The 26,594-nt window shown below is 40.9% G+C and overlaps 1 protein-coding gene across 1 annotated transcript; it reads left to right on the forward strand.

Annotated features, from left to right (window-relative positions):
- Window positions 1-438: 438 nt before the first annotated feature.
- Window positions 439-25,249, forward strand: DAD1 (defender against cell death 1). The gene is made up of 3 exons (XM_036356152.1): window positions 439-742; window positions 13,800-13,974; window positions 25,007-25,249. The coding sequence occupies exons 1-2, from the start codon at window positions 532-534 to the stop codon at window positions 13,928-13,930; spliced, it is 342 nt and encodes a 113-aa protein (XP_036212045.1). The 5' UTR covers window positions 439-531; the 3' UTR covers window positions 13,931-13,974; window positions 25,007-25,249.
- Window positions 25,250-26,594: the final 1,345 nt, after the last annotated feature.

Genomic DNA, 26,594 nt, shown 5'->3' on the forward strand with positions numbered 1-26,594 from the left:
ACTGCTGGTGGACTAACTTGACTTGTTCTAATGATCTGGGACAGGCATATGCAGTCAGGCTCAGGGCCGAGCTGGTACTGAACCTGGGGAGTGCCAGGCATTGACGTAAAACAGAACCAGTTAATCTTTGAGGAGCAAAGAGAGAGCGCGGGAAGCCTCGGGTGGCTACGCGGTCAGCCGTAAAACCTCTCCTCTACCTCCTTTCACTGTATCTTGTTGCCAGAGCAACCGCGAGCGTCACTAACGTGATTGCAAAAATAGGGTAGAAAGAGTACACGTCTCCTGCTCTGACGGAAGATCTATTGCGCAGGCGCATTAGCTGTACTGGCGGTAGTTCTGTCAGTCGATGTATTCTGCGTCTGCGCATTGGTTGTTTCGCGCTTTGGCCCACCCTACGCCTGCGCAAATTGGCCAATCGGGGCGGGTGGAGCTGGGTTACAGCGTTGCGCACGCGCTAACGCTACATCCGCTGTGGTGGTCGTTTCCTCTCGGAGTTTGGCGAGTGCAGGCCGGCGGATCGATCTTGTAGTCATGTCGGCCTCAGTAGTGTCGGTCATCTCGCGGTTCTTGGAAGAATACTTGAGCACCACTCCTCAGCGTCTGAAGTTGCTGGACGCGTACCTCCTGTATATACTGCTGACCGGGGCGCTGCAGTTCGGTTATTGTCTCCTCGTGGGGACCTTTCCCTTCAACTCTTTCCTCTCGGGCTTCATCTCTTGTGTGGGGAGCTTCATCCTAGCGGGTAATAATTCTATAAGTAATCGCAGTAATAATGTTATTGTGGGACGCTGCTTTTATTCTCACAGTACTCTTTATGTAAGACCACCGCCTCGTGAAGTTGTGAGGGGAGCCTGCATTGCCCTCTTTTTGTGAGTGGGGAAATTGAGGCTCAGAAAGGTTGTCACATACCAAATACCAAAAAAGCCGCCTCGTAGCTGGAATTAAATCTGTAAAACATCGACCTTCATGCTGCTGCTCAACCTGGTGATCCACATCACTTCATTTTGGTCCAGGGAAAAAAGTTCATTCCAATTTTCACTTAGCTTTCACACCCTTTTAAGGTTGATAGACTTTTAAAATAGAAAACCCAACTCTGAAGCATCTTCTCACCTTGACCTAATCATTACCAACCTCCGGTGAGATGTTTCAATGAACAGTGTAAGAAATATAAGCATGGGAGCTTTGCTTGTCGAATCATCCTTTACTTGACTTTGACTTTTAGCTGCTCCTGCTTATTTCTTGTGGATGAAGATGTTGTTTCACTACCCTGAACTCAGTTTTTATTCACATAGTTCTATTTTTTTTAAACCAAAGAGTCATCCTTGACTTAAAAAAATTTTTTTTCATTAATTTCAGAGAGGAAGGGAGAGGGAGAAGAGAAACATTAATGTGAAAGGGAAACATGGATCGGCTGCCTTTTGCATGCCCCTGGCGGGGAATTGAGCCCTCAATCCAGGAATCCAACTGGCAACCACGTGAGCCACACTGGCTAGGGCACATAGTTCTATTTTAGCATTATTATTCTTTCTGATTCCTAGTGTTTGATATCTTGTAGACTGCCATATTTAATGAGAGCTGACTGTCCTCCATAAATTTTTGCCAAAAATCTGACCTTTTTTCTTTAAAAAAAAAATACTTTTTATTGATTTTTTACAGAGAGGAAGGGAGAGGGATAGAGAGTTAGAAGCATCAATGAGAGAGAAACATCGATCAGCTGCCTCCTGCACACCCCCAACTGGGAATGTGCCCGAAACCAAGGTACATGCCCTTGACCAGAATCGAACCTGGGACCCTTCAGTCCGCAGGCCGATGCTCTATCCACTGAGCCAAACCGGTTAGGGCCTGACTTTTTTTCTTGAACAGGGATTCAATGAATACTGAGTCCAGAATTGGGTCAGGGGGTGTTAGCTAGTCCAGTTTATAGGTGGCTACCACATGGACTTTGTCAGTCACTGGTATTGTCTGCTACATGACTTTAAAAACATACTAGAATTCATGTTTGTTTTATCCAGTGATCATCAGTCAGGCCATCGTATTTTGAATCTAATAACATTAGTATTATGGTAAAAGCTTTGGGGATATATCAAGTGTATGTCCTCAAATAGTTTACAGTCTATTTAGGGCACAGACAAAATATAGCATTAAAATGGTTTGGAGACTTCATTACAGCTTTAAGTATAGATCTGTAGAATGCTTTTACACATTCAAATTACTAGTTCAGACTCAGATAAACTCTACCTTCTCTCTTTCTTAGAACTTAAAATAAGTCCAAGGGTCTGGCGTTGCAGTTAGCCTATTGATCAGTTGAATATTTCATTATCTTTATGTTTTGCCTTAGATGACCAAGACCTGGTTCTCTGGCAGCATTTTGGCCTTCAGGAATTGACAGGGCACCATCATCAGATGCATCAGATACCCTACCCTCTTTGCTATAGACTCTTCCTTCCCTTTCCCCAAATTCTGTTCATGACTAAGAATTTTTATTAGCTGGATGGGAGAAGAATTTTGAGAAGCTCTGGTGAATTTTGTTTGGTGATTTTGTCTTTCAGGTCTGAAAAGGGTAGGAATAGGGTAGGGCCTAAAAGCTGATTTAAAAAAAAAAAAGACATCTCTATGCTGAAATCACCCGGGCTTCATAAGTTTGTAGGGTTAAAATGACTCCTCAGGGCTACTTGGACTGCTAAAACCAGAAGATTTTTTTGAGCAGATAATATTTCCTTATGCCAAGTCCTGTTTTTGAGGCTGTTGTGGCTAAAGGAGAATTGGCAGATTCCCTTCTCTTTTCCCCAATGAGAAGTCAATGACTTGCCATTGAATAGAATACCTAGTGAAAGGGCACTTTAATAGTGGAGTTAGTTTGGGGCGGCGGTGGATTTCAAAGCTGCTAGATACTAGTAACAGGTAATTGGGCCAGAGAAATGACAGTTCTAGGAAAAGAAAGGATGACAATTCGCAGTTACCATAGAAGGGCATCATTTACATTTCTTTTGATAGCGTCAACCTTACTAAATCCTACTTGCTCTTCCATTTGATAGCCCAGGTACTCAACTGGAGACTAGTTTTAAGGGGAAATATGTATTTAAAGTTTATCCTTTGTTCTGATTGTTGAGAAGGGAAGCCTTGAACCTATTTATGGTGCTGATGTTTCTCACTTCCCTGTGGTTGTGTTTCCTGTTGGAAGAGAAGGGAGGAGGTCAGTTTGGCTGAGAAAGGGAATTGTAGGTGATTATGTTGATAGGTAGTACTGCATGCTGGAACTTGGAGTGCGCAGGCCAAGGAATTTGAATTTTATCTTGTAGGTAATAGGAAAGCATCTAAGGATTTTTTTTTTTTTTTTTTTTTTTTTAATTTGAGTAAGGGAGAGACTTAAAATTGGTGTTAGCATGTAGGATGAATTGGAGGGAAAAGTTCCCTGATTTCTTTTTAGCAATCTGTTCTCTTCCATTCCTTCTGTCTGCATTTATTTAGCATGTGTTCTTTGGAAATTGATCAGTACATTTTAAACCAATATAGAATGCTACCACACTTTTAAAAAGACTAGTGTTATTTGGGCCTGATGAAAATTGTCTGATTCTCCTAGTCCTTCATGCCTCGGAGACTTACCCATTGTTTTAAGAAAGAGCCAGAAATTTTCAAGAAAATTGCCATTGAGAAATTTGTTGTTTTTTTTTAGGGGGGGGGGGCGGACGGGGAGTCAGTGGAGGGATCAACAGTGTACAGTAAAGTAGGCTTTACAAGGACCTCAGAGGTAGAATATTTTTGAAATGTTCACCTCAGATTTCAAACATCCTCAGCAGTTGACTTTATATTGCGGTTAGATATCTCAAGAGGAGGACATCTGTCCCTTTTCCAGACTAACATTCCAGTGTTAGGTAGCCCTTCTAGTTTCCTTTTTCACCTAACTGAAATCCCTCTTTCTGCTCATTTAAAGTGCTATGTAGGAGGGATAAGTGGAAAACAAAGTCTTAAGATAAGTCTTTGATCTTGAAATAATGTTTTTAAAAAATATATTTTTATTGATTTCAGATAGAGGGAAAGGGAGAGAGAGAGATAGAAACATCAATGATGAGAGAAAATAATTGATTGGCTGCCTTTTGTGGTTTGAGCCTGCAATCTGGGCATGTGCTCTGACCAGGAATCAAACTGTGACCTCCTGGTTCATAGGTTCACACTCAACCACTGAGCAGTCTGGGCTTGAAATAATTTTAAAAGTCATTTCACAACTTTGGTCTATTATGTTCTCTAATCTATATGAAACAATTTTGGATTAAAAAATTAGTTTTGTTTCCCCTTGTTTACAGATGCAAAAGCAGTTTGATTTGAAAGATAAGGAAGTCTACTCCAGAATGTTTTCTGAAAGTAGTTGGGCTGTGTGGACCAGGGGGTCTGCATTTTGGAGGGAATTATCCATCAGCTTTATGGACCTTTATATTATCTCTCATAACTGCTATCCAAGAGATTGGAAGTTTGCCAACCTTGTGCCTGAGAGTCCTCTAAATCTCTCATATCCATTGCTGCCATCTCTTTTTCCTTCCTCCCTCCCTTCTTTTTCTTTATTGATTAAGGTATTACATATGTGTCCTTATCCCCCCATTACACCCCCCCCACACACACACTCATGCCCTCACCCCCTGGTGTATGTGTCCATTGATGATGCATATATGCATGCGTACAAGTCCTTTGGTTGATCTCTCCCCCTTACCCCCACCCTCCCCTACCTTCCCTCTGAGGTTTGATGGTCTGATCCATGTTTCTCTCTTTCTTTTTTTTTTTTTTTTGGATTAATCCTCACCTGAGGATATTTTTCCATTGATTTTTAAAGAGAGTAGAAGGGAGAGGGAGAGACAGAAAGAAACATTGATGTCAGAGAGACACATCGATTGGTTGCCTCCTGCATGCACCCAACCAGGGCCGGAGAAATCTGCAACCAAGGTACGTGCCCTTGACCGGAAGCGAACCTGGGACCCTTCAGTCCTCAGGCTGACACTCTATCCACTGAGCCAAACCAGCGAGGGCTTCTTTTATTTTATTTTTTAAAATTTTTATTGTTGAAAGTATTACGTATGTCCACTTTTTTCTTCCATTGACCCTCTCCAGCTTGCCCCGCCCCCTGCCCCAGACCTTCACCACCCTGTTGTCTGTGTCCATGGGTTATGCACATACCGATATGCATTGCTACCTCTTTATCCTCAGTTGACTCAGGCTCTTATTTAGACTGCTATAGCTTCATTATTAATAATCTCCCATCCTCCAGGACCTCTCCCTCCAGTCCATCTTCCACTATGTTTGCAAGCTTGTTTTGGCTTGCAGGTCTGATTGTGCTGCTCCCTACCTAAAGTGTGTCTGTGTTTCCAAGGAAAAATTACAATTTATTTTCATAGTATATAGGCTCTTTCATGATGTCCTGTTCATATCTCCAGTTTTATCTCTTGCTTTTACTCCCTGTACTTTATCCTCCTGCATTATCAAGTTACTTGTTATTCCCTGAACATCTCAAGCTATTTTACCTTTGCTTGACTGTCTGGAAAATTCCTTTACTTAGACATCTCAGCTCAAGACATGCTTCCCTTTGGAGCCCTTCCCTGACTCTCCCAGCATAGGTCTTTTCTCCTGTATTCCTATTTCACTGTGTGTGTGTGTGTGTGTGTGTGTGTGTGTGTGTGTGTGTGTGAGAGAGAGAGAGAGAGAGAGAGAGAGAGAGAGAGAGCGCGCGCTGATACTGTGTTGTATTTGTTTACATGTCTGTCTTCTCTCTGGAAGGTAAGGCCCTTGAAGGTAGGAACTGTCGTTGTCATCTGTGCATGCTTAGTGTTTAACATTGTATATGTTAAATTGTGAGCATACCCATAATAATTTAAGGAATACTGAGCAATTTATGTGCCAGATTCTCTGCCAAGGAACTGAGGACTCAACTGCAAAACACAACTGGTCTCTGTTCTCTCAGTTTATAATCTAGGTGGAAGGTACAGACAAGTAAATATGGATATAGTGCTGTGATGGAGAAGTATTGGTGAGTAAAGGAACACAAATGGGCGCTCAGCCCTGCTCTGTGGTCTTGTAACACTTCCCTGGTATGTTTGCTTTTCTAAACTATGCTTTATAGCTTTTTTTCTCCACTCTTTTTATATTTCCTCTTTTTCTGTATTCTCAGTTGATGATCTTGCTTTATTTCCACTGAAAAAAGTAGATAGGAATCCTTTCATCTTCCCACCCAGGAATCAGGAGCCCACCTGCACTTGTATCCCTGCTCTGTGGCTTACTTCCCATGATGGTGGATAATGTGTCCCTTTCCTTTCAAAGGCCAATTCCTTCACTTGTGTGGAGGATCCAGTCCTCTTGCTCACGCAGAGACTCAGCTTCTGCAATCATCCTTTTATTCTGCATTATTAATTTCTCTATCCTTTCATCATACAAACATGCTCTAGTATTGTTCAATTAAAATTTTTGTATTTGACTCCAGATACCCCTCCTGGTATCATTCCATTTTTTTTTCTTCTCGATCATCACAGAATTCTTAGAAAAAAATAGTCTAGTTGCTGTTTGTTCATTTTTCATTCATTCCTTAACCTATTCTTGGTGATGGTCTTTTTCCAACACTAAGTGAAACTACTCTTGCCAGATCTAATGGCCATCTACCTCACCTTACCTGAATGCTCAGCAACATTTAGCATTTAATGTAGTTGGCTGCTTTCTTCTGTGTGGAGTACTTCTCGAAACTTTTACTAAACTACACTCACTTTGTTTCTTCTCACCTCATTGGTTTTTCCTTCCTACTGTTAGTGCTAGGTTCTTCTCTGTTGGAGGTGATGGTTCTTGATACCGTCTCTATATTTTGTTTTATAGGTAAATTTAAATAATGTCTATATAACTACAACTACCACATTTATATTTTTAATTCTGACCTGTTCCCTGAATTCTAGGTTAGTAAATCCAGTTGCCCACTTGACATCTTCACTTGATGTCTGATATGCAACTCCAGATTGAACCTTCTCACCCAGTCATCTCCCTCAGTCTGATCTGTTATACTAAGACATGTCAAGATTGTTATTGCTGCCTGGAATGCTCTGCCCTTAGATCCTGTCTTTCAAATTTTGGCCTTCTATAGCACCTTCTTTGAGAGGTTTGTGAACACCAAATAAAAAATAGCTTCCCAGTCACTCTGTTATTACCTTGCTTTATTTCCTTCATAGCACATATCTCTACATGATATTTCCTTGTTTATTTGTTTACTTATGTACTGCATGTTTCTCTCCACCTGAGTATAAGTTCCTTGAGAGACAGATATTTGTCTGTCTTGTTCTGTGCCATATTCCCAGCACATACTAAATGCTCAGTTAATTAATTAATTATAGTATTTAACCTTTATTGCTGAAAGTATTACAGATGTCCCCCACTTTCCCCCACATTGCCCCCCTCTACCTGGTTCCTGCCCCCCCCATCCCAGCCCTTCACCACCCTATTGTCTTTGTCCATATGTAATGCATATATGCATGTAAGTTCTTTGGTTAATCTCTTCTTAGTCCCCTTTCCCCCTTCCCTCTGAAATTTGTCATTCTGTTCCATGTTTCCATATCTCTGGTTCTATTTTATTAATTAGTGTATTTTGTTCATTAGATTCCTTGTTCATTTATTTTGATTTTTAGATTCAATTGTTGATAGATATGCATTATTGTCATTTTAATCTTCATATTTTTGATCTTTTATTTCTTCTCCTTCTCCCTCTCCTCCTTCTTCTCCTCCTCCTCCTCCTCCTCCTTCTTCTTCCCCTTTAACATTCCATGGTTTGGTGGTGATGGACTCTAGCTTTTCCTTGTCTGGGAAGCTCTTTATCTGACACCTTTGATTCTAAATGATAGCTTTGCTGGATAGCCTGATCTTGGTTGTAGGTCCTTGCTATTCATCACTTTGAATATTTCTTGCCATTCCCTTCTGGCCTGCAAAGTTTCTGTTGTAAAATCAGCTGACAGTCATATGGGCACTCTCTTGTAGGTAACTGACACTCTTTCTCTTGCTGCTTTTAAGATTCTCTCTTTGTGTTTCACCTTTGGCATTTTATTTTATTTTATTTATTTAAAAAAAATATTTTACTGATTTTTTACAGAGAGGAAGGGAGAGGCATAGAAAGTTTGAAACATTGAGGAGAGAGAAACATCGATCAGCTGCCTCCTGCACACCCCCTCCTGGGGATGTGCCCACAACCAAGGTACATGCCCTTGACTGGAATTGAACCTGGGGCCCTTCAGTCCGCAGGCCAATGCTCTGTCCACTGAGCCAAACCAGTTAGGGCACCTTTGGCATTTTAATTATGGTGTGTCTTGTTTTGAGCCTCTTTGGGTTCATCTTATTTGGGACTCTCTGTGCTTCCTGGACTTATATATACCTATTTCTTTCACCAGGTTAGAGAAGTTTTCTGTCATTATTTTTTAAAATAGATTTTCAATATCTTGTTCTCTGTCTTCTCCTTCTGGCACCCCCATGAGGTGACTGTTGATACGTTTGAAGTTATCCCAGAGGCTCCTTACACTGTCTTCATATTTTGGATTCTTTTTTCTTTTGCTGTTCTGATTGGGTGTTTTTTGCTTTCTTATATTCCAAATCACTGATTTGATTCTCAGCATCCTCTACTCTACTGTTGATCCCCTATAAATTATTCTTTATTTCAGTTAGTGTATGTTTCATTTCTGACTGGTCCTTTTTTATGCTGTTGATGTTCTCACTAAGTTCTTTGAAATTCTCATTAAGTTCCTTGAAGTTTTCATTAAGTTCCTTGATCATCCTTATAACCATTGTTTTGAACTCTGTATCTGGTAGTTTTCTTGTTTCCATTTCATTTTAGTTCTTTTTCTGAAGATTTCTCCTGTTCTTTCATCTATGACATGTTTCTTTATCTCTGCATTTTGGCTGCTTACCTGTGTTTGTTTCTATGTATCAGGTAGATCTGCTATGTCTTCTGGAATTGGTAGCATGGTCTTGTATAGGGCCCAGTGGCTCAGCCTCCCCAGTCACCTGAGCTGGGCACTTCTAGTGCACCCCTCTGTGAGCTGTGTGCACTGTCCTATTATAGTTGAGCCTTGATTTATGTTGGCGTCACTGGGAGGGACCAACCCAGGCTAATCGGTTGCAAGGATTGGTTATGACTATAGTGGAAGATCTGCTGTGCAGGGGCTGACCCTGTGGAGTAGGACTTGCTTCAGTGGGGCTTTGATGCTCACCAAGTCTGCCCCTTGAATGTGTCACTGGTGGAGTTGGAAGGGTTGTAATCTGGCGTAGTTGAAGTTGACCACTGGGTGCACTGGCTCTGAGACCTTCTGGGAGGTGCAAAGTCAGCCTTTGCCTATGTCCTGCATGGAGCCACCTAGCATGAGCTACAAAGCAACCTGCAGATGACTGCTACTTCTGTTGAGCTTGGAGGTGCTCAGGAGAGGCCAAGCTGTGAACCAGGGTGGGCTGTCGCTAGTGCCAGGCCTGGGGCCACTTACTGAGAGGTTTGGGGCACACTGATGCCAGCTGCTGCTTGTTTGAGAGATTTTAGGAAAGTCCAAAGCATGAGGCAGAGAGGCCAGTTGTATGGAAAAGCCCCTGGAAATGGCTTGGATGAGCCTGCAAGTAGGGAGGAGCAGGGTCACAGGGAATCACCAAGGTGGGGTAAAAAGTGTGAGCCAGGTTGAAGGAGATTCAGATATGGCGAAGCCTGACAGCTCTATGGCAGGTGGTCTCACCAAAGGAACACTGGCCTTTGGCAGCAACTTCTGTCTGAGAGAAAGCTGTTCCTCCAGGTCTTGCCCCGATTCCAGACAAGTTAGTTCCTCCCTGCATGTTCCATGTTCCTTTTATGCTGCTGCCCCAGCGCTGGAGCTCAGAGGGAGTGAGTCTAAGTAGGGCCATGCACTGGCCCTTTAAGAGGAACTGCCTGGGACTCCTGCAGCTTCCGTGTCACTCAGCCACAATCCCCTCTGGTTCTCACAGCCAGAAGTTGTGGGGACTTCTCTTTCCAGCATTGGAATGCTGGACTGAGGGCTTGGTGTGGGGCAGGGACCCCTCACTTCTCAGGGAAACCTCCACAGCTAAAATATCCCTCCCCTTTTTAAACTGCCACATGTGGATGTGGGACCAACTGGGTCTGAGATTCCTTCCTGTGTCTCCGCCCCTCCTGCCAGTTTCCATGTGCTTTTTCTTGAATCCTTAGTTGTAGGACTTCATTCAGCTAGATTTTAGGTGGGTCTGAATACTGGTTGTTCTCTGTTTTAGTTGTAAATTTTGATGTGCTTGTGGGAGGCGATGAGTACTTCTTTTCCTACACCACCATCTTGACTGAAAGCCTCTGCTGAATGAATAACATTTAAGGACATAGATTAAATTAGAACTTCTAAAATGGAGCAAGCTGCCTCAGGAGGTCGTAAATTTCCAACTTTGGAAGTGCTCACAGAGAGACTGAAAGATCATTTGTGGAGGAGCTTTTTGAACAAGTGTTCATTGCCTTTTGTGTACCCCAACTCAATGATATGACACCCCTATCAATAGACTCTGGAAGGTGACTATTCAACTGGGTACAGCTTATCCGATTCTGGAATGATGAGGTAATTCATGCAGCTTCCCTCCAGTGTACTCACCCCTACCACCTCTTGGGCATTTTATGCACTAAGTGGAGTGTTGGTCTTTATGACCTTCAGTCCTTTGCATCTCAGCAGGGCAATATACTTATATTGTCATTGTAATAACTTGGGTTACTGTGATCATGATAATGATAATACATCAATTTTCATACCTACCTTCATTGGGAGCTTCTCTTTTCTTTTGTCCCCTCATATTTCCTGAAACACTACTCCTGTTCTCCACTCCAATAGCCACTATTAGTAATTTGGTATTTATTCCTCCAGATTTTCCTAGAGTCCAACTAAAATAAATGAGAAAATAATTCTCTCTCTCTCTCCACCCTCCCCATTTTAAAAGCAGAAATGTGGAATGGAATACTTCTTTTTCATATAATATGTCTTAGATATCTTTACTGTCAAGCTATAGAGATTTAAATCATTCTTTTGAATGATTGCATGAAATTTCACTGCATGTATATAGTATAATTTATTTAAATCCCTTGATGACACTTTATATATTTTTTTCAATGTTACTAATTTGCTGTTAGAATGTCATCCTATATAATAAAAGCCTAATATGCAAAATGACCAAATTGCGGAATGGTCAGCAGTGGGTGGGGCCAGCAAGTGGGCCAGCCAAGGTGGGTGCCAGCGGGCAGAGGGAGGGGATGGTGAAGGGGAGGGTGGGCAGAGGTGGCAACTGGCGGTGGTGGAGGGGTGATTGGGGGGCAGGGTTGGCTGCTCGCCGGTGGGCGCTGTCCCCTGATTGGCCCGCCGGTCACCTCCCACAGAGGGAGGCCAGACTGTGGCTTAAGCCCCTGAGGGCTCCCGGATGGCGAGAGGGTGCAGGCCGGGCTGAGGGCCCGGTCCCCCGCCCCCCCACCAAGTGCATGAATTTTTGTGCACTGGGTCTCTAGTTGTTCTATAAAAGAAATTCCACAGTCAAAAGGTACAAACATTTTAAATATTAATGTATTGCCAGTTCTCTGAAATGCATGAACCAATCTGTACTCCATCCACAGCAGGATTTTAATTGGTTGCCCTTGCTTTAGTCACTGTCCTTTATATTTTGAAGGGTCCAGGTACTTGAAAAGATCAGTGGTGCTTCTACAGTGTTTACATGTTTTAGCATAATGGAAATTGTTGTTGAGGTGATGGATTATGGAGAAGTAGACTGGTAGTTTTCTGACCTTCGGATTAGATCTCAGTTCTTTTCCTTTTCTTAGTGATGGGATGGATGTTAGCCTGAAGCAAATTTGAGTTTTCTTAAGCAGTGTAATCATTTATCACAGGCATAAAGATATTTTTAGAAAGTGTATTCCTGGAGCTCCCTTTTCATGTCAAATAGTGACTGTGGCTAATGTATCAGGTTGGAATCTTTAAGGCTGTAGAATGTGGCAGTGGAGAGTTCTCTGTCAAGTCAATGTAGCTTAGGTCTTTTGCCTTTTTTGAGATTAAAGATTTTCTACAATTATGAGGTCCTCACAGATAAGCATTTTATGTTTATAATTTCTGCTATCCAATATTCACTATGTTGAAAATAATTTACAGTTTTATAACTTTTTGTCATTCAACCCAGCCCCATTGTTACTGCCCTCAACTACTTTCTAATCTAGGTTATAATTTAATCAGGAGATAAGAGAGTTCTAAAGATTTTTGGTTTCATATATATATATATATATATATATATATATTTTTTTTTTTTTTTTCTTTTTTCTAAGTAAGCCTTTCTTTTTAGCATAACTCTATGAGGTTATATTTTTTCCTTTCACAAATAAGAGCATAACACTTAAGTGTACAACTTGATGGGTTTTTAAAATTTAATCTTTATTTTATTTTTTCCATCATCATTTATCCCCTCTATGCTCTCTTCCATCTCCCTCCCTCTGCAATCACCACACTGTTGTCCATGAGTTTTCTTTTTGCTCAGTACCCTGCAACTCCCACCCCTACCACATCTGTCTGTCTTGATGAGTTCTATAGCTTGATGTCAAGCTATAGAACATTACCAGCACTCTAGAGACCTCTACCTTGCATCTTATTAGTTATCCCTACTATGAAAGAGAAAAACCACTAATCCTGGCTTGTATTTTACCATAAGTTGGTTTTGCCTTATTTTAAGCTTTACATAAATGAAATAATACGTGTATTTTTTGTGTCTGTATTATGTTGCTCAACATTATATTTGTAGAATTTATCCATGTTGTGAAGATTTTTGTTTTGTTTTTTGCTGAGCCCCTTCTTCCCTCCAGTTTTATGACATACATCACTGTGTAAATTTAAAGCATATACCATGATGGTTTTATTTACATATACTGTAAAATGATTACCATAAAGATTCAATTAATATTTATCTTTTCATATAGATACAATAAAAAGGAAAAAAGAAACGAAAAAATTTTCTTCTTGTGATTAGAACTTGCTTAACAACTGTCTTATATTTCATGTAGCAGTGTTAGCTATTATCATCATGCTGTACATTACATTCCTAGTACCTACTTATTTTATAACTGGACTAGAGGCCTGGTGCTTGAATTCGTGCACCAGTGGGATCCTTTGTCCTGGCCTGCAAGATCTGGCTGAAACTGGCTCTCCGACATCTCCTGAGGGGTCCTGGATTGTGAGAGGGCGCAGGCCAGGCCAAGGGACGCCGCCATTGCACAATTGGGGTTGGGGAGGGATGCAGGAGGTTGGCCAGCTGGGGAGGCCAACTTGGGAGGGCTCCAGAGTGTGTCCGGCCTGTCTTGCTCAGTCCCTATCCAGTCCCAATTGGCCAGACCCCAGTAGCAAGCTAACCTACCGATTGGAGCATCTGCCCCCTGGTGGTCAGTGAACGTCATAGTGAGTGGTTAAGTGGCCTTAGCATATCATTAGCATATTATGCTTTGATTGGTTGAATGGACGACCAGACGACTGGACACTTAGCATATTAGGCTTTTATTATATGGAAGATTGTACCTTTTTACCAATTTTCTTCCAATATCCCCTCCCTCTTCTTTCTTCATATATAGTGTTTATTGTATGCATATGCTATAACTTATCCATCTTACTGTTGATAGACATTTAAATTGTTTCCAGTTTGGGGTTGTCATGGTTATCATACCTGTTAGAATGGAATTGTTGGGTCATTGGGTATGTATGTGTTCATTAGCAGTCATTTGTTTTATACTTTTAGATGATAATTTTTGTGTTTTGCTTCTTGTGTAGTTTGTCTGAGAATACAGATCAACCCACAGAACAAAGCGGATTTCCAAGGCATCTCCCCGGAACGAGCCTTTGCTGATTTTCTCTTTGCCAGCACCATCCTGCACCTTGTTGTCATGAACTTCGTTGGATGAATCATTCCTATTTGTTTAATTGAGGAGTGGGATACTAGAAGAAGGTAAGTGGTAATCATAGCCTTTGTCCCATCATGTTGATTTTAGAACTGGAAATTGGATGGGGCTGGTTTTGATCATGGCTGGCAAGGTTCCCACATTGCTGATAAGACGTTTTTGCAGAATTTTTTATCAGTCTGCAAAGTATGCATTAATTTCATCCTGAATCATCAGTGCTGCCGCTCTTGGTCATTGCCTTCTCTTCTCACTGTTTTGCAAATCATTAAGATAACAAAATGGGAGCTTGCCTGTAGCTAATACATAAATTTCTGCACCAATAACTCCATGAAAATAACTCAGATCTTAGAAGAGACAAAAATTGAAGATTTTTGCTTTTAGATTTGCTCTGTAATTTATTTCTGATTTTGATCTTAGATGACTTTAAATGTTGGGCCATTGTCCCATAGTACCTAGTATAATGCTTACACCTGACTGACATCCAGTATATGCTAAATGAGATAGTAGCCATTTGTTAATATATGCGCTAACGTAGAAATAAAAGGAGAAATTGGATTAGTTTGGGAGAACACTTTAGAACAGCAGTCACCACCCAGTGGTGTGCGGACCACTGGTGGTCTGTGAGGTCCAAAAGGTTGGTGACCGCTGCTTTAGAATATAGGATGATATGCCATTTGTTTTATTTGCCATTTTTCCTTTTTTATTTTTTTATTATTATTTTTTTAAAAATATATTTCATTGATTTTCCACAGAGAAGAAGGGAGAGGGATAGAGAGTTAGAAACATCGATGAGAGAGAAACATCAATCAGCTGCCTCCTGCACATCTCCCACTGGGGATATGCCCGCAACCCAGGTACATGCCCTTGACCGGAATCGAACCCGGGACCCTTCAGTCCGCAGGCCGACGCTCTATCCACTGAGCCAAACCGGTTTCGGCCATTTTTCCTTTTTTAGCAGTAGAGCTTTTTTCCCTAAACAAATTCTTATATAGGTTTTCCATATATAAAACAGCATTGTAGCTAGAGTTGTTTTCATGAACAAGTTGAAAAGCCCTCTTTGCTTGGACTCTCCTTTATGTGTGGTATGCCCTCCTCTCCATCCCTCTCTTCCAAGCAGAATCCGAAAGCTCTAAGAAATAATGTGTGCTTCCAAACTCTGTGTAGGAACACTTATTTTATATGTATGGAAACAGAGGTCCAGAATAATTCAGTGGCCTTCCCTGGCCACATAGCTAAGTGATTGCTGAATAGTGCCTTAGACCGGTGATGCTGTTGGTCTTGCGTTCTTCCAGTATCCTATGTAGCTACTGATGAATGAATGCACTATTTTCTTTGCCTTTTAAAAAAAAATATTTTTATTGATTTCATAGAGGAAGGGAGAGGGAGAGAGAGATAGAAACATCAATGATGAGAGAGAATCATTGATTGGCTGCCTCCTGCACACCCCCTACTGGGGATCAAGCACGCAACCTGGGCATGTGCCCTTGACCAGAATCAAACCCAGGACCCTTCAGTCTGCAGGCCAACGTTCTATTCACTGAACCAAACTGGCTAGGACTTCTTTGCCTTTTCACTACAAAATTTGGTGTTGTATTGTTTACTGGGTGGTACAGAAAAGAGAATCTTAGGAAATGTTATCCTATTTGGGGCAAGACTATTCCAGGACCAACTTCTTTCTGTCACTACTTGGAAAATTATCATTTTTGTACTGATCAGAAATCTGACATGAGAGTTAGAGCAACCCCATGTACCAAGTGAATGCAGTAATGGGGCAATGACTATTCAATTTCTGGTATGAATTAGTTACTTATATTACATAGATCCTTTTTTATTATTGATGAAAAACAGTTCTGTTAGTTAAGTAAGGTTTCATTTGCTTTTCAAAGATTCTTTATTGATTTTTTAGAGAGAGAAGAAGGGAGAGGGAGAGAGAGAGAAACATCAATGTGGTAGTGAAACATCGATTGGCTACCTCTGCACACCCCTACGGGGGATCAGGCTGTAACCTGAGCATGTGCCCTGACCTGGAATTGAACTAGCAACTTTTCAGTGCATGGGACGACACACAGCCAGCTGAGCCACACCAGCCAGGGCTAAGGTTTCATTTTTGATAAGGTACAGAGGTTGCTTATTTCAGTGAAAAAGTTTGGAACCACTTCTTTCTACTATTCAAATACAATTTAACTCTTTGGAGAACTGATCAGGCCTTCAGTTGTCCTTCCCCTTCCCCCTTTTCTATCTGTGTGCTAGTCAATGCCTTATTACTGGAAACACAAAAGAAAAGTAACATATGGCTGCTACCTTATAGCAGTTAAATACAGCATAGTTCAAGCCACACTACAGATGTGGACAATGTACTGTGGGAGTCTAGAGAAGGGAGCCACTGTGCAGAGGCAGCAGACAAGGTGTCAGACCAATGATAACTCTGAGTACAGCTAGAAAGCTGACCCACCAACATTGACCTTACGCCTGCAAATATCATGAGTAACTAACTCTTGGGCTTCCTGATAGAAACTTTGCTGGAAAGGTCATAAGTCTTCTGATTGCCTTACTCTGAATTTCTCAAGTTATTTTTTTCTAAATGAGTCATGTGTATGCTTAAGAAAGGGACAGCACAAACATTTCAAGGTTTTCTCTGGGCTCAAGGAGATACCAAATTATAGAGAATAATTTCCTAGGGCTGTCATCATTGGAGGAGGACCCTGCTGCAGAGAGCTTAGTATTTCAAAATTATGACAAAAACAGACGAAAAAAAGCAGGCTCAGCAGAAACTGCGTACTGCAGACTATTATAACAACCTAGAGCCACCTGTTCAGTTGAGAATTATGGTCCCAAGGTGCAGCAAAATCTTCCCATCCCACATTGCAGTGTTAAATCATCTCATAGAGAGTATGTTCTCCCTGGGGGACTGCCCAGGGGTTTTCCTAGAGATCCTTTATTTGACATATACTTTACTGTACTGTCAATTTATAACATACATCAGTTGCCCTTTTTATGTGCTTCTAACTCATTTCTATGTGCAATGTGACAACACTTTGAAAACAGTTTTCCAAGTGAGTTTTCAATATTTATACCAACTCATAAGGTAGAACGAAATAGATTGAACATTATTGATACTTGCCATGTACATTGAGAGTTGGGTATAAAAAGAATGAACATTTGTAGGGTACTGCTTCTGCATGAATTTGGAGGTGCTATTTATTTATTTATTTATTTATTTATTCATTCATTCCTCACCCAAGGGTATTTTTTCCATTGATCTTTAGTGAGTGTGGAAAGGAGGGAGAAAGGGAAGAGAGAGACAGAGAAAGAGACAGAAAGAGAGAAACATAGATGTGAGAGAGACACATTGACTGGTTGCCTTCTACATGCTCCCTGACGGGGCCAGGGATCTTACCTGCAACCAAGGTACGTGCCCTTGGCCGGGAATTGAACCCGTGACCTTTCAGTCTGTGGGCCAACACTCTTACCACTGAGCCAAACCAGCCAGGGTTTGGGAGTAACATTCAAAACAAGCAGCTACTCTGAAACAGGCAAATCAAACGGATATGGTACTGAGTTAAAAAACATAGATTTATCTCAAGAGAAGTAAGGAAGTTAACATTAACAGGTAGTGAGAGCTCACTGTAGGCCAAGCGTTAAGTGCTTCTCATTCTGTCTTATTTTCAAAATTACCTCATGAAGATAGGCTTGCTAATTCCATTTATAGATGAGAAACAGGTTCGGAAAGGCTTGCTGGGAACCTCGTAACTAGAAGTCTGATAATCCAGTCTGACTTCAAAAAAATTTTGTATTCCATTTTTGGTTAAGGTTGTTTACTCTAAGGTATTTGACTATTGAGGAGTTAAAGAAGTGTGTTTAAAATGTTACCACAGTTATTTTCTCACTATCCTCCCCCTCAAGCTTTTCTTTCTTTGTTTTTATTATGACAATTTAAAAAATACCGAAAAGTACTGAGAACAAAACAGACACCCAGGTGGCTACCACCTGGATTTAGTGGATTTTGAACAGATTATAAACATTGTGGATTCAGCTGAAGTTCCCTTTGAATTCCTCTCTAGTACCAACCATTTCCTTCCCTCTGCTGTAAGACTAGAAGTTTTTGGCAGTTTTTTCAGCCAGAACTCATGCCTAGACCTATCAAACACAACCTTTTCCAAACTTTAGTCTTTTTTTTTTTAAATATGTTTTTATTGATTTCAGAGAGGAAGGGAGAGGGAGAGAGAAACATCAATGATGAGAGAGAATCATTGATTGGCTACCTCCTGCATGCCCCACACAGGGGTTGGAGCCCCCAATGGAGCATGTGCCCTTGACCAGAATCGAACCGGGGACCCTTCAGTTCTCAGGCTGAAGCTCTATCCACTGAGCCAAATTGGCGAGGACCAAACTTTAGACTTTATCTCCCGAAAGCATGTCCAAAGATGGTGTTTTGAGAAATGCTGTGCTAAAAGCTACTCATTTGGCAGCACTGCCTAAAGATGGCTATTCCAGTGGTCAAGAATAGATTCAATATTTTTTAGATTATCATAAAAATGTAAATGCAAAGAGAAAAATGCTCCTAGTAAGGTTCTGAGTTGGGAGAATTCATGCACATTTAAAATGATGGTCAGTGATGTTCAGGTACTTAATGGCTGTAAATCTTTTTTGAATGAATGCATAATACAGAATATTTAAAAATTTATATACTTTCTATAATTATTTTGTTTTGTTTATTCATATCTCTTTGTGCAATTCTTTTTTTTTTTTTTTCTGAATTAAAGAGTCACATTTATTGCAAATCCGGGACTATGAGGGGGCATCTTGCTCTCCCAAATCTCATAGTGATAAGATGGCCGAAACACCAGGTTTATATAGGCAAAGATCACAAAGGTATTGATTACATCCCAGGGTTTGGAATGAGGAACCTGATTTGCAAAAAAGCAGTTTATAGAAGCAAAGCAGCATGTTATCTAAATTATAGTTTTGGGTCTCTGGATCACTGAATTGACAGAAACACATTATCTAGAGCCCTCGGGTCTGGAATGAGGAACCTGGTTTGCAAAAAAGCAGTTTACAGAAGCAGAAGCAGTTTCATGTTATCTAAATTACAGTTTTTGGGTCTCCAGAACACTGAGTCAGCAGGGACATGTTAACTGGAGCCCTCTGACCTTGGGATAATTGTGCTGTTCTTCCCAGGTAAAGGAAAATGTGCTTTCTAAGACCAGTATGACCACAACCAATGGGATAGTCACAGTACAATCAATAGGGTATTCAATCGAATGGGGTGATTTAAATAATTCAGAAAATCAAAATAACTTTTCTGTTGTTAAAGTAAATAAGTACAGAAGCCAAACAGCAGGGTTAAAGTTAAACTATAGTTTCTACCTGAGATGATTGCTACCATACTTCATTCCCCACTCATTTTATGTACATGAGTCAAATCTTGGACTCATCCTTATTAGTTAGGGGATTGTACTGCCCCCTAACTACAAGTAGTTTGACCGAATTAATTTTTCTAAACTGCCTGCTTGGCACATTCAGTTTTCTATTTACTCACCCCACTTCTTTTAAGGGCATTAAAAAAAAAATTGCAGAGTGAATCTCAGGGCCCCAAAGGGAAATGAAGAAAAGAGGGACATAGCTACCATTAGGTCATAGTTTGGGAGTAAAGTTCCTGGACTTGGGCCCTGGATCAGAGGGTAAAGTGAAATGGGCTCAGAGGGTCATACCTGAGCTTGGAAGTGTGCCTGGTGGAGACTGGCTAATGTTTGTGATAAAACCTTGTTAGTGTTGCTTTGTTTTTATAATGGAGGCCATTCTATCACAGGTCTCAAAATTCATAGTGTTTAATCCTGGATGGAGCAAGGGGGCTATAAGGACTGGGCAGAACATAATTCTGACAAGCAGTACTATTTACAAATATGCAATTACTGTTGGTTTTTCAAATTCATCAATGAAGTATACTAATCTAGAGAATTATTTCAGGATAGGAATGTAAATGTTATTCTTTAGGTTCTACTGCCACCTAGTGGATTATATATTTCATCTGCTGAGAGATTGTACTGCAAAGCATAAGAGAAGTTGAGTTTGGGGGAAGAAGCTCCTGATATCTTTGTGATAAAACATATATTTTCCAGTCACAGGAGGGCAGCAGAGGTCCAAATGGGCCTAGATGCTGGGTGGGGGTTGCTTTACGTTCTGTCCAGAAGTGGGCAGTGTCGAGTTAGGCATAAAGGCCATGAGCCATTAAGTGGCCCAAGGCTTTTGTCACACAGGGAAGATCCTGTGCAGGGTTTATTTCCTTTTCTTGTCAGTTCAAGAGCTCCCTTTTGGTTTGTTCTTGACCTGTTTTTGCTCTCAACATGACCTCTCACTGGCAATAATCTTTAATTTTTGTTGGAAGGAGCTGATTTTTAAGAATATTTTTATTGATTTCAGAGAATAAGGGAGAGGGAGAGAGAGATAGAAACATCAATGATGAGAGTCATTGATTGGCTGCCTTCTGCATGCCCCCTACTGGGGCCCCCAAGTATGTGCCCTTGACTGGAATCGAACCCAGGACTCTTCAGTCCACAGGCTGACGCTCTATCCACTAAGCCAAACCAGCTAGGGCAGGGAGGGGCTGTGTTTTAAATTTCATTTATTCTTTGATACTTAATTTTATAGTGAATTAGGTTCAGCTACCCAAAAGGAACTATTCTAAATTTGTAGAGCATATTTTGAGCTAAACACAGCATAATCTTTTTCAGCTCCTTTTTTTCCTCAGAGGGTGAGATTAATCCTTTACCTATTATTCTTAAAACCTTGAATCTGCTAGTTGTATTTAGTATAAAACACTAATTGCTGCCGAACTGGTTTGGCTCAGTGGATAGACCGTCGGCCTGCGGACTGAAGGGTCCCAGGTTCGATTCCGGTCAAGGGCATGTACCTTGGTTGCGGGCACATCCCCAGTAGGGGGTGTGCAGGAGGCAGCTGATCGATGTTTCTCTCTCATCGATGTTTCTAACTCTCTATCCCTCTCCCTTCTTCTCTGTAAAAAAACAATAAAATATATTAAAAAAAACACTAATTGCTGACTCTCTAATTGGTGATTGAGCTCTCTTTTGTATTTGGTCCATTTAAAGTTGAGAGGGAGGGAGGGCGGGAGAGAGGGGGGGGTGGGGGTGGGGGGGGGGAGAGAGAGAGAGAGAGAGAGAGAGAGAGAGAGAGAGAGAGAGAGAGAGAGAGAGAAAATGGAGATTTGTGAAGTTCATTGTTGCCCTAACTCCCTGCCTTATTTTTTGTAGTTTGATGATTCCTACTCCTAGTCATCTTCGGTCCCAGGTTGCATAGAAGCCTCTTCTGGGGCTCTGGAGTCCACTGTTCATGCCTCGAGTGCTGTACTTATCACACTGCTATGAAACTTTTGATTCACTGCCCTGTCTCCTACTGAGGGTTGGGGACCTCAGGGGTTAGCACAGGCTAACAGTAACAGTGTATGTTTGTTGAATGAGTGTATGATGACTAAGTCATCTTTAACGGCAATAAAATGCTATATAAAATAGCTGTATCACCAGTCATGCAGATGCTAAGACATGTGGAAAGTTCTGTGGGAGAAAGAAGCCAAGGCAAAAATAAACATATGACTAGAAGGGGGAAGGCTTGCATTGTGGAATGACAAGTAAACTGGTCCTTCACTCCCTGTTTCCCTGTCTGCACAGTGAGGTGATTGGACTGGATGTTCATCATTTTCTTGCAGCTGTTCAAGCCTTTGATTACTAGAATTCATGGGTTCCCATTGTGTTCGAGGAGGATTGGCTATTTGTATGGATCCTCAATTGAGCTTTGCTTTTTTTCCCTTCCCCTTCAGTTGTTGGCTTTTATCCATATTATCAGATTCCCATCATCTATTACAGGAAAGTTAAAGTGTGACTGTCTGTATCAAAATGCATGATGTTTATATAAGGCCTTTTATAAAATTAAAAAATATTTATAAAATGTATTACAGTTATCACCAGGCTTGCAGGACTCACATCCGTTCCTCATACACTTTTACACACCTGATCCATGTGACCCTCACAGCCCATTCTCTGATGGAGGGAGACAGATAGCAGTCTTCCTGTTTACACGTGAGGTGATTACACCGCCGTGAGATGTAAGCTGACTTGTCTAGGCCCTGGAGCTAATAAGTGACCGAGTGGGAACTTAACAGACATTGTGACTCAAACATTTTACTTCCCTTCTCTATTATGTTCAAAGACTTTTGGATGATAAATATATGTATGTCTTATTAGAAGGTTTTTGTTAAAAATATTAAACTTGCTTTTTTTTTAAATGGAAAGAAATAGAGAGGTTGATAAGAAAGGATGAAGTCAGGCTATCTAAAATGTTTCTGCGAAGTTGGCCACATTTAGTAAGATCCAGAGGAAATGCAAGAGAACTGACTTTATCCTGAGAGGGTGACCCTGGACTCTCCACCGTGTGGAAATGTTCTGAGGCTGCACCACCTGGTGTGGCGGCCACCAGCCACATGTGGCTGCTGAGTGTTCGAAATGAAGCCAAGGAGCCGAGGAATCGAGTTTTGAATTCTGTTTAATTTTAACTAAGTTTAAATAGTCACCTCTGGTGAGTGGCCATGGTGCGGACAGATTGCTCTGGACAGATTTGTCCAGCTCCCAGGTTGCGGTTTCCTTATCTATAAAATGAGAGGATTAGATTAGCTGGTCTCTAATGCTCCTTTCAGTTTTAGAAATATACAGTCTGTGCCTTTTGAAATTGTAGTGATTGAAATTGAGCTTTGAACCTAGAATTTCTGCAGAATGGTCTTTGATTCACATTTTATCTATTTTCAGTTTTAATTGGGTGACCAGGATCCAGGATGAGATTGGATTTGAAGGAAAAATCAGTATTTGAGCATATCTGCTCAGAGCTAGTGTCTAAATAGAGATGGTGCTGGAGAGGAATACAGATTCCAAATAGAAATGACCCTGTCTGGCATTATCTTTTGTATCTATACGGAGAGTCATTATTTTCAACAGTTCTTTGCGTCGTGCCTTGCTTTCTTTTAAGATGATTAGAATAGACTGATCAAGTGGTGCTGTCTTTTCTGCGCGAGTGAAATAGACTGAAGAAGTCATGCTAACTTTTCTCAGTAGGTGTCTTTCATTTTACATTCTTGATATCAGAGGAGGAAATTTTATTAGTTTCCTGAAACCTTTATTTCTGGGTTAGCAGTGGAAACCATTATTCTGAGCTGTTGAGTAGTCCAGTTTTACTGAGCTAACATTTCAAAGAAGCCTAGAACTTCTGCTTTTAGAATACTGTCTGGTAAATATATTTTTGCCTTAAAAGAAGAGAACATATCTTTGTAAATAGAATTTTCTGAAAACTATTATCAAAGAGACTTACTGTTATGAGTCATTTTTGCCTTCTGGATAGACCAGCTCCAGTGTTTCAGATTTAAATATTTTAATATCAGAGCATCTCAAAACAACTTTTATACTAAACTAGGATTTCTTTTATAATTGTAAAAGTGTCAAAGCTCTTTACTGAAATAACCTCATGTTGTAGTTCTCTCTCACATCAGCCATTAGAACTGATATCATATTAATTCATAGTTTGTTGCTTTTAAGAAACTTGATGGAGTGAAAAGGTGAGTTTTAATAGGTCTCTTTGTTCTTGTTTGGCATTGTGGATACTTTTTGTTGTTTCTTTACACGTATCACAATTCCAGTGATGTAGGAATGTTCTGCACTTATGTAGCATTTCTCTAAATGCCATTGTTAGTGAAATAAAAGCACTCTGGCTAGAAGTCTAAGATCTTTTTTTTAAACCTATGATGCTGAAATCTTCAGATCAGAACCAACACACAAAATAAGGTGGTGCCTTTTTACCTACTGGGGTAGCCCAGCACTTCTGCAGTGTTTCCCAATCTTTTTCAAAGTCATGACACACATATAAGGTTACAGTATTTTGTCTGGTGGCGTGGCTCAGTGATTGAGCATTGACCTATGAAACAGGAGGTCACGGTTCGATTTCCGGTCAGGTCACATTCACTGGGTTGCAGGCTTGCCCCCCCCCAGTGTTGGGCGTGCAGAAGGCAGCTGACCAGTGATGTTCTCTCTCATCGTTGATGTTTCTATCTCTCCCTCCCTCTCTCTTCCTCTCTGAAATCAATAAAAATATATTAAAAAAAGATATTACAGTATTTTTATGACTCACTGCAAGAAAGTTGGCTGCTTATGGCTAGAGATTTTGAAGCCCGTAGGGCAAAGGGGTTACTTTCTTTAAAAAAATTTAAAAAAAATTGATTTCAGAGAGGAAGGGAGAGGGAGAGATGAAAACATCGATGATTTGAGAGAATCATTGATCGGCTGCCTCCTGCACGGCTCCTGGGGATCGAACCTACAACCCAGGCATGTGCCCCAACCAGGAATCAAACCGTGACCACCAGTTCATAGGTCAACGCTCCACCACTGAGCCACACCGGATGGGCCAAAGGGGTTACTTTCTGACTACCCTGGAGGCACTAGAAGGAAGCCGTTGGGCTCCACCTCACAGCTACCAGATCTCAGTCTCATCTGATTCTAGCAGCAATGTGGATGCTTCTCGGAGTTATTCTCCACATTCTTTCTCTAAGTAAACTTATCTGTAAATGAAAAAAAAGATTTCTTCTGGATTTCCTTTGTTAAATCTGAGATTGAGAATTTTTCTCAACTTTCTCTCTTAAATACTTTCTTCCTTCATTCTCCCCCAAACTGGAAGTTGTGCTTTATAAGCTCTCTAGATCCAGAGAAGCTCTTTAGGTTAAATTGCTACCTTCTCACCTCTTAAGAGTTGGACCTGAGAGGTTAGAGGGACTTAACGTAGAGGTGTGCAGCTAATTAATCATAGAGCTGGAGTCAGAACCCATGTCTACCAGTTCCTAGTCAGCTTTGCCTTGGTGTGCTGGGAATTCAGATTTGAACATTACTTTTTAAGGATTCTTTTATAAAATGTTTGGTGAAAAATATTTGGTTCTAGCCTGGCTTAAATATTGCCCAGGATTTGGGGCCTGGTCATAAGACATTTTAAAAAACCTTGGGTGTCTCCTCTTACCTTTCCACTTCTTTCTTTTAGGTTCACTTTTTTATTTCCCCTGGAGAAGAGCTCTTGAGATGGCAGCTTGTTGGACACATGGATGTTCTTCAGAGTTATACTGCCTACTGGCTCAGATTCGGTATGCTGGTGGAGAGCCAGAGAAGTTCCCTTGCTTCTGTGTCAAAACAACTTTGTACTGAGCGTTTATTTACATGACCTCTTCTCCCTTCCATTGTGTAACCTTTTTGCCTTCCAAATTAAACTCCATGCCACTCCTTTCTATGCCTTGGCTCTGTTTTTTGTTTTTTATTATTTATTGGTATCAGAATCCTTTCTTTCGTACAGTCTTCTGTGCAAAATTGATAACTTGCAACTGCGAATCTTCCTCCATGTTTTCATTAAGTGTATTTGAAGTTAATGACAAAAAGCAGTGCTGACAACCCTGTGAAAAGACATTCCTTTGTCTTTTTCCTGGAGCTGGTAACCCTTTACTACTCTTTCAGTTGTTCAGTTCCCTTCTTATGACACTTGCATTCCTGGAACTGTGTCATTAAGCACTTTGTTAGAAATCGAACTGTTTGCTTCCACATTTACAGCTATTTCAATATGCTTTAGTAGGGAAAAGTGAAATATGTACCTCTTAGGCAGTGTAAGCAGAGTGCAAAGGGGGGTTTTGTGTATATGTTCATTTATAAGATGTAGTACTCTTCAAACCACCTTCACAAATAGTCTCACATTTTATTCTTATGATTATCTCCAGGGTTCTAATTCTCATTAGATGGAGAAATTGAAGCTTAGATTTGTAACTTGCTTACAATCACAGTTGAGGATACAACTTGGGAGAATAATAGGTCTGCTGGCTGAAGCCTAGGCATGTTGATATGTATCATGCTAGCAGCCTTTTTCCATCTTGGGTGCTATATAGAGGGAATAAGTAAGTTGTATTGAGAATTCCACTAGTATTTAAATTTAGCTGACTACTGAAATGATGAGGTGTGCTGCAAAGGTTCTCCAACCAGACTGCACATTAGAGTCCCTTGGGGAACTTAAAAACGAAATCTCAGTGCCCAGGTCACACCCAGACCAAGTAAATAAAAACTTTTGGGGGTGGCATCTGTACTTTGCACAGCTCCCAGGCGATTCTCATGTGCAGCCAAGTGGGAGAAGCACTGATCTGGATTTTTGCTGCTCAGAATGTCCATTGATCAGCAGTATTGACATTACCTAGGACAGTTGTTCTCAACCTTCCTAATGCCTCGACCTTTTAATACAGTTAGTTCCTCATGTTGTGGTGACCCCAATTTCATTGTTACAAATTGAACATAATTTAAGCATAGTGATTAATCACAAAAACAATATGTAATTATGTGTTTTCCGATGGTCTTAGGCGATCCCTGTGAAAGGGTCGTTTGACCCCCAAAGGGATCGCGACCCACAGGTTGAGAAACGCTGACCTAGGAGCTTATTTAAAAAAGAGGACTCAAGCCCCACCCCAGACCCTTCTGAAGCAGAATCTGTATTTTAACATGGTCACTAGGTAATTTATGTGCATATTAAAGTTTGAGAAGCACTGATCTAGAGCAGTTCTCAAATTTTGGTGTATCTCAATTACTTGGGAACTTAATAA

This window comes from Myotis myotis, unplaced genomic scaffold (genome assembly GCF_014108235.1).
Source record: "Myotis myotis isolate mMyoMyo1 unplaced genomic scaffold, mMyoMyo1.p scaffold_m19_p_1, whole genome shotgun sequence".
NCBI lineage: Eukaryota > Metazoa > Chordata > Mammalia > Chiroptera > Vespertilionidae > Myotis > Myotis myotis.

Excerpts from the sequence above, each read along its gene's own strand:
- DAD1 (XM_036356152.1), top strand. The coding sequence starts at position 532 with ATGTCGGCCTCAGTAGTGTCGGTCATCTCGCGGTTCTTGGAAGAATAC. Across the intron at positions 743-13,799 it reads GGGGAGCTTCATCCTAGCGG|TTTGTCTGAGAATACAGATC; the intron begins GTAATAATTCTA and ends CTTCTTGTGTAG.